The 17,123-nt window shown below is 43.1% G+C and overlaps 1 protein-coding gene across 1 annotated transcript in view; it reads left to right on the plus strand.

The window, feature by feature from the left end:
- LOC107111688 (protein SSUH2 homolog) overlaps window positions 1-16,850 on the plus strand; it is a 22,870-nt gene extending 6,020 nt beyond the window's left edge. The window contains exons 5-11 of the mRNA XM_015412695.1: window positions 135-259; window positions 2,709-2,771; window positions 8,075-8,163; window positions 8,792-8,884; window positions 11,290-11,395; window positions 14,183-14,290; window positions 16,549-16,850. Coding sequence (XP_015268181.1) covers window positions 135-259; window positions 2,709-2,771; window positions 8,075-8,163; window positions 8,792-8,884; window positions 11,290-11,395; window positions 14,183-14,290; window positions 16,549-16,686 — 722 coding nt within the window. The 3' untranslated portion in view covers window positions 16,687-16,850. The remainder of the gene's footprint in view (window positions 1-134; window positions 260-2,708; window positions 2,772-8,074; window positions 8,164-8,791; window positions 8,885-11,289; window positions 11,396-14,182; window positions 14,291-16,548) is intronic.
- The last annotated feature ends 273 nt before the right edge of the window (window positions 16,851-17,123 follow it).

The following is a 17,123-nucleotide window of genomic DNA, read 5'->3' on the forward strand; positions in this document are numbered from 1 at the left end:
TCTCACTGAAGAATGCTAGACATATGGATGTGGTAGCAAGGTAGAAGCCAGGAGATTTGGGAATATGGTTACTCTTTGTCCTAATGTGCATAATTTTCCTTTTGAGTAATCTTTTTTAAAAAAATTTGTTCCAGGTAGATTCATAGACTCCCGTGATGTTGCGCCCCCTCCTGCCCCTTGGGATGTAGTGGTGGATCCTCCTCCATTGTTCACAGACTGTAAAATGCATATCCCAATACCACATACGTATTCAGTGGAGGTAAGAATCACAAAACACTGCCTTCTGTATACAGCATTTTAGCATTGATACTCCTATGCAGACACAGGTTTAAGTGATTTCCCCTGAGGTGTTTATGTATTTATTTTGTTTAAAATAGTGTGCTCCACCTTTGTACCTTACAAGGTCTTAGAAATCAAAGCTGTGTATCACATCAGTGGCTGAATAGGGAATGACGGACAGGCATTTTGAGTCTATAACCCTTTCCGTTCATTACATTCCAGCACTCCTAATGCAGAGATGAGGTTGCCGTTTTGCCTGAATCAGGCAACATGCATATATTCTGGCTTTGGTACATGTGATCATAGAATCATAGAATGTTAGAGCTGGAAGGGATCTTGAAGGTCATCTACTCCAACCCCCTGCACTCTGCAGGAGCATAGCTGAAAGATAGCCCTACGTATCTACAACATACCCGAAAGATGGTCATCCAGCCTCCGCTTGAAAACATCCATCGAAGGAGCATCCACCACCTCCTGAGGCAGACGGTTCCACTGCTCAACCACTCTTACAGTTAGGAAGTTTCTCCTGATATTTAGCCGGTAACGGCTCCCTTGTAATTTCCACCCATTAGATCTAGTCTTGCAATCCGGAGCAAGAGAGAATAGATCTGCTCCATCTTCTACATGACAGCCCTTCAAATACTTGAAGACTGCAATTGTGTCCCCTCTAAGCCTTCTCTTTCCCAGGCTAAACATACCCAACTCTTTCAGCCTTTCCTCATAAGAGTTGGATTCCAACCCTCTCACCATCCTGGTTGCCCTCTTCTGGACACGCTCAAACTTGTCAACATCCTTCCTAAAATGTGGTGCCCAAAACTGAACACAGTACTCCAGGTGAGGCCTGACCATAGCAGAATAGAGCGGAACTACCACCTCCCTTGATCTGGACTCAATGCTTCTGTTAATGCATCCTAAGATCAAAAACCTTGCTTTTTCATGGTATTCATTTGTGCTTTTGGGAGCTGGAACATATGTTCACTTCCATGCAGTATGCTTTGCCAGTACATGTGACAGGACTGCTGGAAATGTAACAACTCAAAGGGACTTTTTACTCTAGAGAATAATCCTTCATCTAGTGAAAGGAAACTGCTAATTCATTCTAATATCCTGTCCTAAAACATAAAGATGGATTACGTATTACGGTGGTGGTGGTGGAAAGTGCCATCCAGTTGCATTTGATTTATGGCAACTCCGTGAGGTTTTCAAGGCAAGAGATATTCTGAGATGGTTTGCCATTGCTTGGCTCTGTATAGTGAGCCTGGAATTCTTTGGTTGTCTCCCATCTAAATACTAAGCAGGGTCAACCCTGCTTAGCTTCCAAGATGTGATGAGATCAGGCTAGCCTTGGCCATCCAGGTAATGGATGAAAACAGGGAGGAACTTCAATGGGGTATAATGCCATAGAGTCCTCCTTCCAAAGCAGCCATTTTCTCCAGGTGAACTGATCCCTATCACCTGGAGATCAGTTGTAATCCTGGGAAGTCTCCAGCAAAGTTCCCTCTAAGCTATGGAGCCCTGTGAGCAAAAATTCTACTTTGTGAGCTATTGGCATTAAAGTTGTGAGCAGGAGGTTTGGTTGTTGCATAAATTAGTTTGTTCTGGAGCCATCCTTCCTGAGCTAAGACAAAAATGTGTGAGCCAGAGGCTAAAAAACTGTGAGCTAGCTCACATTAACTCAGCTTAGAGGGAACACTGGTCTCCAGGCACAATCTGGAGGTTGGCAACTCTAGGTCTATGGGTCAAGGATAATGGTTCAAGGGCTTCCTGTACCAGGTCCGTGGAGGCACCAAGGCCCCAGGCCAAATGAAGGCACCATCCAAATGATGTCCCAGGGTGTTCACTTAAGCTGTACTGCATACCATTCAAACAACTTGACCTGCACATCTACCACCACAAGGGAGGACCAGTTCGTTCTTCCTGACAGCCACCTACTGTGTGCTTGGTAGAGCCAGAACATGGCCAGTGGATGCAACATACTGCCAGCAGAGCCTAGTGGATGCTGGGTATGCCTGAAGTGCCTGCAGAAAGAAAGTGAGCTCCTCAGTGGAGATGATGAAATGTCATGTGTTCGGTGCACTGACCCCAATAGAATCTGCCCTGTGAGGAGAGGCTGAACAAAGCCTGAGCAGCTCACACTCCCTCGTGCTGGGGAGGATGTTGTGGCAAAGAGCAGACGAGGCAGCAACAAATAAGGACAAAAGCAGGGTTCACTGGGGAAGGGTATAGATGGACTGGGCAGGCTCCCACTGAACAAGGTAAAAATATCTTAGCCCTCAGTACCCACCCCATGTATTCCTTCACATGTGCTAACTTCTGTGATGGTTTTCTTTTGCATCATGGCTGTGTCTGACTGTGTTTCTTGTAAAATATGCACTGTGGAAGCTTTGCAAATGGTTCAGTTATGCTGACCTCTTTTTTTCTGATTTTAGAATTGTCCAGACTGCAAAGGACGCGGCACAACTGTATGCCCATCATGTATCGGAACTGGCAAGGTAATACCAATTCTTATCAAGTATCTCTGTCCCTTTCCATGTGTAATTTTAATCTGTGAAAAATGGGCACATAAAGGCTTAAGAACAAAGAAGAAAAAAGGGAAAAAAACTGAACCTAAACCTAGAATTCAGAACCTAAAAAGGTTAGTCAAGAATAGAAGAGGGCCAACTCTAAAAATCTAATTATAAAACATACAAAAATATACATGTATTTATTCAACATAAATTAAAATAACAAACAAGGGCCCATTCATACCTCATATACAAATATAAAAACATACAAGGGCTAATAAGATAGACCTAACGCATTTCGGCCTTTACAGGCCTTCCTCAGAGGTCTAATACAGACAGAACATGTTGGCTGATATGCAAAAATACTTCCAATCATACATATACAAAATATGGAATAAAGACCAGAAACCAATTGTTCCAAAGTTTAACCACTGGGCAAAGAAAATAAATACAAAAATACAAATGAAGCCTCCAGTGCAATCACATGTCCAGCAGTACTTCTCTCTGGTCAACTGTATATTCTTCTGAGATTGTATAGCCAAATGTTCCCAATAAAATTTCTGCAGATTTTGCCAGTTCTCCCATCCCACTGCAGACTTCCAAATATCCCATGTTGCCCTGACCTGGATAGCCCAGGCAAGCCCAATCTTGTCAGCTATCAGAAGCTAAGCAGGGCTGACCCTGGCAAGTATTTGGATGGGAGACCTCCAAAGAACACCAGGGTTGGGAGGCAAAGGCAGGCTATCAAGCCACCTCTCTGAATATCCTCCATGCCCCAGTAGGAGTCACCAGAGGTTGCCATGACTTTCAGGCATGGGCACATGCACACACACACACACACACAAATGTAAAAATACACACCCCCAATCAAAACAAAACCATATACCCCATGTTGTTCCCCATTCCTCCAGGAACTGCTTTGAAATAGGAGGTGGGAAATCCCTTCTGTCTGGACAAATCTCTAGTGGATCCAGCCATTGTGTCTATAAAATAAACTGCTCAACAAAGTGATCTCATTCCCATATAATAAAAACCAAACATGCATTTAGAAGGTAATTGATATATGTTCATGACATCCAATATTCAATTTCTATAAGGTTTAAAGAAAATGTCTATACAATTCTGAGTCAGTGGTTTTATGCACGGGATAAATTAAAAGAAAAACATGTACAATACTGTTTTAGTTCATTACTGGAGTATTGGCTAAGCGGGACCAAGTATGATGTGTGTTAGGTGGGGTTGCATACTCCAAGAGAGTATGAAAAGGTCAACAGGATATAGTTCCCTGCAAATAATAAAGTTGTGTTTACTGTGTGTGGTGAGAGGCAAGGTAATCATGTAAATCTAATCAAAAATGTGATTACTGCAAAAATTAACAAGAGAGTGCAAAACTGGAAATATGCCCATTGGTCAGAAATCATGGCACATAATGGACTGGGCTGTATGAGTCCCTTCTTCCATGTCAGGGAGTCATGCACCAGCGTAGAAGCCTTCTCTGATGAAGCATGATCCGGCCATTGTCTCTAAAATATGCTGGATTGATAATAAGTAGCTCAGTTTTTCTTATCAGTTTTAATATGGTGTTTAATAAACATATTTGATCATTAACTCCTGCCAACCTAGCAGTTCGAAAGCAAGAAATTGCAAGTAGATAAATAGGTACCACTTCAGTGGGAAGGTAACAGTGTTCCGTGCGCCTTGGTGTTTAGTCATGCCAGCCACATAGAGCTGCCAAATCCCCCCGGGGGGCGGATTTCCCCCTGCTTTGGAGGCCCGATTTCCGCCACGGTGGAATTGGGTCCCGGGGGGAACTCCGCCCCCCGAAGCTGCGTCACCAGAGGTGACACAGGATGTACGGCACGTTGGGGGTGTGGCCCAGATCATTCTGGGCCATGCCCCAATGTGCCCTACGTCCTGCGTCACTTCCAGTGACACTCTGGCGGCGCGCGCACACACACACACCCGCAGCCAGCTCCCAGACCCAGCAAACGCTCCCCCGCCGGTGAGTAATTATGATTTGGCAACCCTACGGCCACATGACCACGGAAATGTCTTTGGACAGCTCTGGCTCTTCGGCTTTGAAACAGAGATGAGCACCGCAACCCTAGAGTTGGATTTGACTGGCTTTCGAGCAAAGGAACCTTTACCTTACCTTTGATCATTAAAAGCAGGTTAGAGCAGGATAGGTTGCTTTTGTATGTGTCTGTATAGACACATAGGCTTTTGCATTATTTTTTGTTTGGTTTTAGACTGAGAAATTGCAAATTAAAAAAAAAAAAACCACCCCTGGTAGGTGATATTCTTTATTGGGCCAACATTTCATGAAGTGAATGCAATCACTTGAAGTTTAGACAGAAATTAGAAGACATAATTAATTGCCCATAAGGTAAGGTGAGTTAAAAATGCAAGTCAAATTCTGAAGGAAACAACCTGAAGTAAATTATTTTACCAAATATTGTCCATAGTTTAAGCAGCAGGGAGTTCACAGTAGCTTTAGTAGCAGCAGCTCTGAATTCCAAAGAACATGTTACTACATGAGAATTGTGAGGTGTTACAATAGAACTATTTTCTCCCACTTACAAATTATGGTGCAAATTCACCCATATAATCTGTGGATTATGACAATTGTCCCTAACTGTTTTCAGTGCTAGTTTATTCTTGTTCTTAAGATTCATTTGATGAGACATTTGGTTTTAAAAGCTCTGTCACACATGAGAAGAAGAACAATGGGTTGAAAAATATGACAACCCCCCCCCCCCCAAATGGATATGACTGTTTCACCTCCACTGCAGACAAGCCACTGAAAAGAACTCCTACAAGAACCATTCTCATCTCAGGAGATGAAACTGCCTCATGAAACAACTGGCCGTTTCATTAGTATTCTTCTGTCCAGATGAAGTGAGCCAATAAATCAGCAATAAAGGAAGTATGGAGGAAACATGGCTCTTTGGTGTTAAAATTCAACAGTTACTGAGCAGCCACTCTGCTACCTTGACAAATTATCTGTCACAGCATAAAGTCAGGAAAGAGATCTCAGTGAACAGTCATTTTAAAAGAAAAGGGAATCACTTAAATTGTTTGGGTGCTGAGTTTAAAATTTCCAGAGTTACCATAAAGTAGTTCAGGGCAGCCTCTCCTTCAGGCTCAGACCAGAAGGCCTGAAGAGACTATGATGGACCCCTGCTTCTTCTTCTTTCCTGTAAGGCAGGTTTTCCCACCAAAATGTTGTTCCCCACTCTCACTGAGCAGCCTCTTAGTAGTGTTTTGATAATAGAATTATAACTTTCTGCATCTCCCACCCTGTGATTGAGAAGTTATTTGGCTTTTGCCCAGGCCAGAGATTTATTGTAGCTAAGCAGGAGCCCTCTTATAAATCCCTTTGGAAATGACACTTGACACGGAGATTTTATTGAACAGGCACAGGAATAGGGCAGGGGATGAGAAGAGGTAAATTTTGTTGTTTATACAAATTATGATATTTTGAACAGGCAACAGAGTATAGTTGAAGCCAGGGCTATTTTTGGGCACGAATGCACAGGAATGGTGTTCTGGCTGGCTTCAGAGTTGGCCACGCCCACACCTACAGCATGCCTGGCCACAGAGGGAAGGCATGGGGTGTGACCTAATATGCTAATAAGCTGCATTGTCAGGGGTGTGGTCTAATATGCTAATGAATTTCTGTCAATAATAGACTTATGACTCTCTGCATGTCCCACCCTGTGATAGAGAAGTAATTTGGAGGAGGAGAGTCGTGTTATGTATTGGGACTGGAACATTCCAGGACTGGTTTTATCAAAGACTGCCTGAGCTTGGAACTCTAGAACAACAGCTCACAAGGACTCTGGAGGTGACCAATGAGGAATTCATGTTATGTAAATAGCCTATCCTTGGGAGTTAGGTATGGTGTTTGCATGCTATTTAAACAAGGCTGTTGCCCTGGAGTTTAGTCTTGTATCTGCTGAATCACTAATAAAGCTGAGCTGATCACTAGACTTGGGGTCTATTATGCTAATGAGTTCCTGCTGGTCTTTTTCTACAAAAAAAGCCCTGGTTGAAGCTATAACTGTGAGAGGTTTGTTTTGGAGATTACTTTCAGCAACAGTGTATCTTAATACATTTTCATATAATTATCTGAGTTTCCAGGAAGTTAGTACTTTCTTCCTGTGTTTAAATATTTTCCTTGTGGGATTACACCTTTCCTTTGAGTCATCCAGCTGGCTTCATGTGGAGGACTGGAGGATCAAACCCAGTTCTCCAGAGTAGAATCTGCCACTTTTAACCGCTACACCAAGCTGGCTCTAATTCTTTGTTCCTCCCATCAGCTTCCTCTACCAGTTCCTTCCTGTAGTCAGAGAAGGGGGGTGCATGCAGGCAGCAACCAGTCAATCAAACTGTGCTTTACAGTGAGGCATTAACTCCTTATCTCCCAGGTCACTGCTTTTGATGCACTAAGCATCCTGGTTTTGGAGGTCAATTCATCACAGGCTGCGGTCACACGGAACATTAGCCACGCTAGAGAGATGGCTAATTTGTTAATCACCCTATCCCAGCTTACGCCCTCCAGCTCTGCCCCCACGCTATGGATTTCTGAACTTTTCCTTAAATGTGAGGGTACACAGTAAGGGCAAGGAGTTGTGTCCCTTCACTTCCCAAGTGAACTTTTCTGTTTCCCTCAGACCAACACACACACCTCCTGACTGGCAATTGGCAAGCCAAAGTCCAAATGACAACTGGCTCATTCTGACCAGACTGTGGTTCACAGTGAGGCATTAACGCCTAATCTCCTAGCTCTTTGAATCTGATGCACTAAGCATACTGCTTTTGGAGGTCAGTTTATCATAGAGACATTTTTAGAGGGGGGAAGAACACTTTGTATCATAGAACATTTGCATTTATGGTTTCTGGGTACTATGAATGAATGCCCCACATTGGCAATCACCCCAATACCCTTACATTGGAGCTGCTACCACCACCCGGCTGACAGATTACCAGAGCCTCTCTTTCTCCCGCCGCATCCCCCTCTTCCCCAGCATTTTGTTTGATAAATGGTCGTGCAACATATAGAAAGACTTGCTCATCTTTCCAGTTCTCTAATTTATTTATGCAAAATGAAAAACTGCTTTTCCTAAAATTATCCTCATAATGCTGTTGTTAAAGTGTCTGCAGTTGGAGTATAGTATCCTGATCTGTAGTATTGTCCTGGCAGACACATTTGTATCCACTTGACTGAGTTTTTAGAATAAGTTTTCAGAGACAGAGAATGAAATGGATGTTTTTTTCTTCATGTGTAGAAAACGTGTTCTGCTTGTAATGGGAGTGGATCCTCCTGGCAAGAAGATTTCCAAATTTGCACGTTCTGTGGAGGTTCAGGAAAGGTTAGGTAAGTGAGTAAAGGGTAAGTTATGTGCACTGGTACTTCCTTTTTATAGTAACCAGAATAACTTTGTTGCAATCCTTGGCTTCTTCAGCAAGGAGAATTTGTGAAGAATGCTGTCACTTATTAAGATATCTGTGTAACAATTTAGAATCCTCCAGCATGCAATTTAGTATCTTCTCCACTATTTACCTTAGTCACTCCCTACAAAAGTAGCTATTCATACCAATATTCCCATTTTACAGAATAGAGACTGAGAAATTATATGGAAGATCTTGCATCATTGCATCTTACCAAATAAATTATAACTAACCAACGTCATTACTTTAAAATAAAATTCTAGTGCCATGAAAAAAGATTTAAAACATACTGAGAAGAAGAGGCAGTAGTTTACATAAATGTTTTTGGTTTGGATTCAGCAATTCCCTTCCATCAAGTCTTCATCCAAAAGAAAAAGACTTCCTTTGACAAAAAGAGACCTTTCTTTTCTATGAGAAACTGCTATTCCCTATTGAAGGACGTCTTTCTCCTCTGAAGGACATCTTAGCAGAAGAGAGTCATGGGATCCAACTTAGCAGTAGGAAGTCACAGAGCCAACCCATGGGGTTTAAGTTTTTCTCTTTCCCCTCCACAGTTGTTTCAACTGTCACAGCAGTGGAATGCTGAAGTGTTATCGTTGCAATGGGACTGGCATCTTACTGTTTCATACTGAACTAACAATAACTTGGTAAGTTGAAACCCTTAAAGAAGAATGTTTTAATGAATAGGTTGTATGGTTTTTACACAGCCCTTAAACTTTTTGAAGTTATATCCTCCCATAGTACCAGTACAGTTTTGTACAGAGTTTTATCTTGTGCATGTTTGCCCATTAATAGAAGAACATTGTTCTTCATGGAATACCTAAGCCAGTGTACAATCGATCAATGAAAATTCTGGCATGATATTTTATAGTAGATTCCTCTGTATTTCAGTTTCCCATGACAGTCCTTGTGGCGTAGGACTAGGGGTGTGCACTTGTATATACCGAGCTGAATAGATACATGAAAAATAACTCATTGGTATCTTTTTAATATTTATTCAGCTGAATACAGACACGAAATCTGTATTTGGCTACTGTAGTAGCTCTGCCTAAATAAAAGCCGATATTATTTGATTTTTATTTGGGATTGAGGCCTGACTCCAGTGAGAAGGGAAGAGGTTTAAACTTTAAACTCCTTCCCTTCTCTCTTGAGCAGCACCACAGCTGTGGTCCGACTCCAGGGAGGGGATGGAAAGGAGTTTAAACCCCTTTCCACCCCCTCTCCTAGCCAGGACTGTGTGGTGGGGAGGGAGAGCCCTCCTGGGCACACACAGATCCCTGGGTGGCTTCTTCTGTGGGGTGGGTTAAAAACCACCCCATAGAAGAAGCTGGCCCTGCCAGCTCAGTCTCAAGAAATTATTTGGGCTTAAGGGGTTTAAAGTTTAAACCCCTCCCTTCCCAGAGGTGGGCCACAGCTGCGGAGTCACTCCAGAGAGAAGGGAAGGGGATTAAACATTAAACCCATTCCCTTCTCTCTGGAGTCATGCTGCAGCTGTGACCTGACTCCAGGAAGGAAATATATTCATGTTTCTTGAGTATTAACCTGAATACCAGCACAATACTGAGGCTGCGATCATACGTACCAGAAGCTGCGACAGACATGCGATTCCCCTGTGGATTAAAGGAATGCGATCAGATGGACACATCTGTCCAGTGTCCCTGAGTCATTGGCGAGGCGTCTTGTTGCGCCGCAGGAGTGTCGCAAAAAGCCACCAGGGAAAGGCTAGTAGTATCCGGAAGTGTGGGGCAGGCGGGCGGAAGTCTGATTGCACAAATACGCTGTCATGATCTGGGCTGTGCCAGTAGATGCCTACTAAGCCCAAGGAGCCTGGCTAGCAGTAGGTGAGGCTGGGCCTACAACTCCCAGAAGCAATGTTCCCTCTAAGCTGTGGAGTCTTGTGAGCCAAAATTCTACTTTGTGAGCCACTGGCATTAAAGTTGTGAGCGAGCGATGTGGCTGCTGCATAAATCAGTTTGCTTTGGATACCTCCTTCCTGAGCTAAGACAAAAAGGTGTGAGCCGGAGGCTAAAACACTGTGAGCTAGCTCACACTAACTCAGCTTAGAGGGAACACTGCCCAGAAGCCCCTGGGAGGTTTTGGAGCCAAAATGGACCAATAGGAAAAGAGGAGGGCTGGGAATAAAAGTTCTGGAGCAGCAGGAAGAGCTGTTCTTTCTTCCAGAGGGCAGAGCCAGGAGAAAGGCTGCTGCAGGGGAAAAACCCTCATCCTGGGGGAAGGCTGAATAGTGTAAGGCCACTTGAGATAATGAGCTAGGGAAAGTAAATTTAGACGCGTTAGGGCATTTGATTTCTTTTCACCCACTTACTGTTATTATTCTGCACTTTGTTGTTTGACCTCCTATAAAATAAACCTTTCCCTTGTTTTGCTCTGCCTGGTCCTCATGCCTGTTATTCAGCTTAAAGGGAGGTCTGAAGGTCTTGGGAGGGTACTCTGGGCCTTCTCAAGGGAACCTAAATCCAGAGTGGTGGCAGCGTCAGGTGACACCCCACCTGAGTCATGACACGCGCATCAGTTCATCCTGGGGCAAACAGCCTCGCTTCCCGCCCGCAGTTCCTCGCTGGTGTGATCGGAGCCATGTACTGGTATTCGGGAATACTCTGGAATCCCGAATATTTTCAGGTCAATAGTACCTGAATCCAAAGTCAATGGAATTTTGTTTTTCTTGCACACCCCTACTGTCTTGAGTAAATGGCTAATTTGAGTAGAAAACAGAATTGCCTCGCAGTCTCTGATATTTGGATCCATAATTTGAACAAAATGCTTCCACTAACAGTGCAATCCTAAACAGAGTTACACTGGTCTAAATCCAGTGAAGACAGAAGAGTGTAACTCTGCTTAGGATGGCAGTGTAAGTCATCCAGATTACAACAGTAGAAATTGGAGAAAATCTGAGCCATGATTTAATACATCTTTTGAGTACCATCAGAGTTGGGGGATGACATGGAGTCAGCAGTTATCAGATTTGCTCATCTTTAAATTTGTATCATAACAAGAAAACCAACAATGCTTTATGTCTCTCTCTTCTCAACAGGAAGAACAACATATCAGAACATGTAGTAGACAAGAATTCAGACTTTCCAATTTTCCATTTGCAGGAAGTGACTGGGAAAGGAATATTTACTGATGAGCACTCTTTGGTAACACATTAAAACAACACTGGGAGGGTGTTAAAAATCACTGATGATATAGCTGTAAGTTGTATATTGCCTTTCCTAATTAACAAAACAAAACAAAAATCACATGCTGTCTGGTGTACTTAGCCATTTTTGTACAGCCATCAGCAGCACTTGGAAGCATTTGTTTTATCCTCAGCAGTGTGGCAGGCAAATCAGCCTCTTGTGTATACAAGCAGTTTTTAAAACTTTAGCCTTATATTGCAAAAGCTTTCCACCCCTAATATATAATAAGAACACAGGAATATGAAATGCAGACAGTAAGGACAAGGAATAAAATATAAGTAAATACAAACCATATTCATGCAGAAGGTTACAATGTTACAGCAATATATGACAGGCTTAAATACCTTTTAGAGGTTAGTTAGAATACGACTATTATAAAATACATTTGGATTTATTAATTCTCTTGCTAAGGACATCTAGATAGTGAGCTTTTCCAGTCGCCCTGAGCTGTCCTTGGCTGGAAGGTCAGGGTAGAAATTTGAGAAATAATAATAATAATCAGGGCTTTTTTTGTAGAAAAAGACCAGCAGGAACTCGTTAGCATAATAGGCCACACACAACAGCAGAAACATATTAGCATATTAGGCCACACCCCTGACAGCACAGCTCATTAGCTTATTAGGCCGCACCCCCATGTTACCAGAAGTATGGACATCCAGCCACACCGACCTTTTGCTTCTTATTCTGTTTACCTTGTTTGTTGTCAAAACCAGGGCTTTGTTTGTAGCAGGAACTCCTTTGCATGTTAGGCCACACACCACTGTAGCCAATCCTAATGAGTTTCTGCTGTTGGGTGTGGTCTATTATGTTAATGAGTTCCTGCTGGGCGTGGCCAACTGGGGAGCCAGCCGGAACTCCGTTCCTGTGCGTTCCTGCCCAAAAATAGCCGTGATAATAATAAATAATGGTTGTTTCAGTGATGATCCACTAGCCACTGTTATTCTGCTCAATAGTACTCAGGGCTGTTGAGAGCCACCATGGGCCACTGGACAAAAATTCAACCCCCCCCCCCCGACCCTGCTCCATACCAACTATCATAACAAAAGAACTCACTTGGCTGGCTGTTACCATGAATCTGTAGTAATTAAAAAATGGCCTATCTTTTATTTATTTACTTTATTTATATCCTGCCATTCTCCCTAATGGGAACCCAAATTATCCTCTCCTCCATTTTATCCTTACAAAAACCCAGTGTGGTAGGGGTCAAGGTCACCCAGCAAGCTTCCTGGAGTCAGGAAGCAGTTTTTATCCCGGCCAGTTTGGCCAGGGATCCTGGAGGGCTGTTGTTGTTGTTTTTTGTCATCTTTGGGGCATGGAACAGAGGTTACTGGGGGTGTGGGGGGAGTATTGGTGAATTTCCTGCATTGTGCAGGGGGTTGGACTAGATGACCCTGGAGGTCTCTTCCAACTATATGCTTCAGTGATTCTATGATTCTGTTGCATAGTGGGGATTTGAACATGGGTATCCCAGATCCTAGTCCAGCACTTTAAACACTACATCCCGCTGGCAGGCATAACTCATCAGAGAATAAAAGTAGGAGCCACAAAATTGATCTCTGGCTTCAGGATGATTGTAGGAGTTCCAGGGTCAAAACTGAAAGGTGTGTGAAAATCCTGGCCCAGGAGAGGTGATGCTAAGGGTCTCTGTTTGTGACAGGCATAACTCAGAAAATGCTGCTATATGTTTGAAAACTGGCCACCAATGCCAGTATGATGATGGAAGCTGCAGTGCTAAAAATGAAGGGAATGGGGACACTCTGAAACATGGAATAAGAGAGCTTTTAAGGAACCTATCATGTGTCTTTAATATTCAGATCCCCAGCCCGCCATGGAAGACTGCTGGGTGACACACTCTCAGACAGACCTGTGTCATAGGGCTGTTGTGAGGATAAAATGGAGGACAGGAGAACAATGCAGCTGTGGGTCCCCACTGGGGAGAAAGACTGGGTATGGAATTTGTTAAAAATCTATTTTTTAAATTTTAGGATAACAGTGGGGGTACAGAAAAAAGGGGGGAAAGGGTTATACTACATAATTAAGTTTGTCAAAGACAATGACATAGTATATAATGTATGGGACAGAAAATATTTTCCCTTTCGTCCTCTTCGTTATAATTTTTAAGATATCTATAATATATAAAAGGCAAGTCGTGCTGGCAACGACTCACCTACTCTCCTATTGCCTACTGAGGAAGCTGCCTTGGTGTTGTAGTGGCCCGTCCCATTGGCTCCTCCATTCTTAAGTTGGGAGTCCCAAGAGGGTATGGGGCATTAGCAGGGAGTCAGTTGAAGTGTTAATCTGTTAAACTGTTAAATGGGGCCAGTTCTTTAGAGTGGTGGCTTGATAGCCTGCCTCTGCATCCTGTGCCCTGGTATTCCTTGGAGGTCTCCCTTCCAATTACTTGCCAGGGTTGGCCCTGCTTAGCTTCCGAGATCTGATGAGATCGGGCTTGCCTGAGCAATCCAGGTCAGGGCTGCTGAAGATATTTTATTTGTTTTTCACTAGAATTTCCAGCCTTTTGGTGCATTTAAGGTATAAAGGTAAAGGTTTCCCTTGCTCAAAAGCTAGTAAAATTTGACTCTAGGGGGCAGTGCTCATGTACGTTTCCAAGCCAAAGAGCCAGTATCAGTCACTTAAAACAAAGCAATGTTACCATCACACTTCAATACACCTTGATTACACTCAAATGTATAAGAAAACATAATACAAAAAGGATGTGAAACTGTCTATTTGTTTGTTCTCCAGGTATACCCCATTGTTAATTTCCCTGAACCATCTATTAGTGAGGGTTCACGGGCATGCATTGAACAACACAGAATGCAATTTGGATCGGAATGTCGCATCGTAATACAGGTGAGCAGAACAAAAATCACATACAGAACTGGGTGGGGAACATTCCGTGTAAAACAGGGGTCCTTTACATGGTCCCTGTGGTCGCCATGGCACCCACTGACATTTTCGCTAGTGTCTGCCAAGAATTTTTAGAAAGTGGGTGGGGCCAGATGGGGGGTTTGTCCATCAGGGCTTCTGATGGGCCGTTGGACGACTGATTGGCTACGCAGATTTCTTCTAAACTTACTTTCACAAAAGCTGCCACCACAACACACAGATCTTCACTATGTGAATGCAAGTGTATGCAAGAAAATATTTTTCAACAATATGTCCATTTTAAAAGGCATCCTGTTAAACAGAGCTGCTACTTTATATGCTGAAGAGTTACTATTACAGTTATGCATGGCGTCACTCCCTGAAATGTTGTGGTTGGCTCCACCTCTTGTAGCCATTTTGTGGTTGCGTCCACCACCTTGTGTCAGAATTTCAGAGGTGCTCACAGGCAAGGTTGGGTACCCCAATGGAACATTATTCTTAAGAGAGGTTGTTGCTATTAATAACAATATGGAAATGTTTTAATAAAAAAACAATAACTAAAATAATAAAATTAAAAAATGAATACAACAGGCAGCAAATATATAACAAAAACAGTAAGAACTCAAAAGCAGAAAATGCTCCATGGGATGTTACCATTAAAAGCAGTAAACAACAAAATAAAGAGCATGAGAATGATCTAATAAAAATGTTGGCAGTCATCTGACAGACCCCCTCTAAAAGATCTGAGTTTAATTTGAAAGACCCTCCATAAAATAAATGTTTTCAAAGTTTACTGGAACTATCATTTATATGTGGATAACAGAAACAGATTTACTCTGCCTTTTTTTAAGCAGGACAAAAACTGGAGAGAAAGGGAAAGGAGGGGACCTGTAAAATGGACTTGTAATCTAAAGGAAGTAGTTTTTCACATGGTTCACTTTTGCGATTTAGTTCTATGCAATATGTGTTTCAAACGTTAAAAACAAACAATAATGCAAAGTTTGTAGAGGTTACACCCATTTACAGTTGCACACTAGGTTGGTCAGGGAATACAACTTCATTCTTCAGGTATTCTTAAGAATTGCAATGGATCGCCGGCCAGGCAGTCGAAAAATAGGGATAGATCTTCCCATAACTGCTTCACAGCTTTCTAGATCTGTTGTTAATTCACCCAGCTGACTGTAGCCCACTGTTCAGCCAAGACAGCCTGCTGTGAATTTGATAACGTGGCAAGTTCTGCTGTCTGCTTGGCACTGCACAAACAGTGATGACAGGCCACAGTGTGTAATCGGTGTGCTGCAACTACTTTGGTAAGTTAAATTGGACCACAGAACTGAGCTACAGGGTGCTCGCAGACAATCAGATAAGCCTTCCGACAATTGGTATGGCATATACTAACTATTCCAGCCTAAGAAAAAGAATGGAATGACTAGTGGAGCAAAATGTTCATAACATATTAGATTTTGGTCCCATGAAGCTGCCTTATATTAAGCCAGACCATTGGCCTATCAAGGTTTGCTCTGATTGGTCATATCTGTCCAAGATCTCAGGCAGAGGTCTTTCATGTCACTTACTACCTGGGCTTTTTTTTTTTTAGCTGAACATGCCAGGAACTGAACTTGAGACCATAAGAACATAAGAGACGCCAATGTTGGATCAGGCCAAAGGCCCATCCAGTCCAACACTCTGTGTCACACAGTGGCCAGAAATACCAGGTGCCATCAGGAGGTCCACCAGTGGTCCACCCGTGGTCCACCATCCTGCATGCAAAGCACATTCTCTACCACAGGGGTCCCCAAACTTTTGAGCCTGTGGGCATCTTTGTAATTCTGACTCAGGGTGGTGGGTGCAGCCACAAAATGGCTACCACAGGAGGTGGAGCCAACCACAAAATGGCTGCCATGGGAGGCAAAACTACTATCACAGAAGAAGCCCATGTGCGGGGCAGAAAAGGGGTGATTAAAAATATACTAGGAAAATGAGGTGAGAGAGAATAGACGGAACACTATGGCAGTAGCTGTCAATCCAATGGCAAATCGGAAGCACTGCTTGGCAAGAATCCCACCTGGCCCCATCCCACTTTCTAAAAACACTTGGTGGGTGCCAAGAAAAGTCGTGGTGGGCACCATAGTGTACATGGGCACCACATTTGAGACCCCTCCTCTATCATAACCCCTTCCCCTAGACTTGTTCTTTGGTGCAGGAATCAGATTACATTCTAGAGTTTTTATTTTCTGTTTCAGAAACAAACCATTGAGGTGGTGCCTGTGTCAAAGGTGGAATATGAATGGAAAGGGAAGCTCCACTCCTTCTATGTGTATGGCAATGAGAAGAAAGTGTATGCCAAAGCCTACCCAGGAAAATTCTGTTCAGTCATGTGATACAAGGGCAGTGTCTTCATTCAGCTTCCAACCAGCACGGCCACTCCCAGTTGTTTGCTCTTCATGGACACTTGCAGGGTTTTACTACTATCAGAAACTCAGAATTCTCAGGATGACATTCATGGGTTCATACACAGGAATATGTGGATGACGGTCATTCTCTCTCCCAGATGCTATTCGTGCAGATCATAGACATCAACAGTGCTTTTCAGTTAGGGAGATGAAGGAAGCAGTTTGCTGAAATGCACCATGAGACACTATACTAGCCAAAAGAACAGGCAGTTCTGTCACTGTACAGAAAAAAATTCCAGAAGCAACAGTATTATTGGGACCAAATGGAATATCAGAAAGCAAGACGCGAGACTTCGAATTCTCCAGGACTCTTCGTCCCGTGGGATGTTCAGTACATCAACAGGAACAGGGTATGGGAGAGTAAA

This window comes from Gekko japonicus, unplaced genomic scaffold (assembly GCF_001447785.1).
Source record: "Gekko japonicus isolate JY-2015 unplaced genomic scaffold, Gekko_japonicus_V1.1 scaffold588, whole genome shotgun sequence".
Lineage (NCBI taxonomy): Eukaryota > Metazoa > Chordata > Lepidosauria > Squamata > Gekkonidae > Gekko > Gekko japonicus.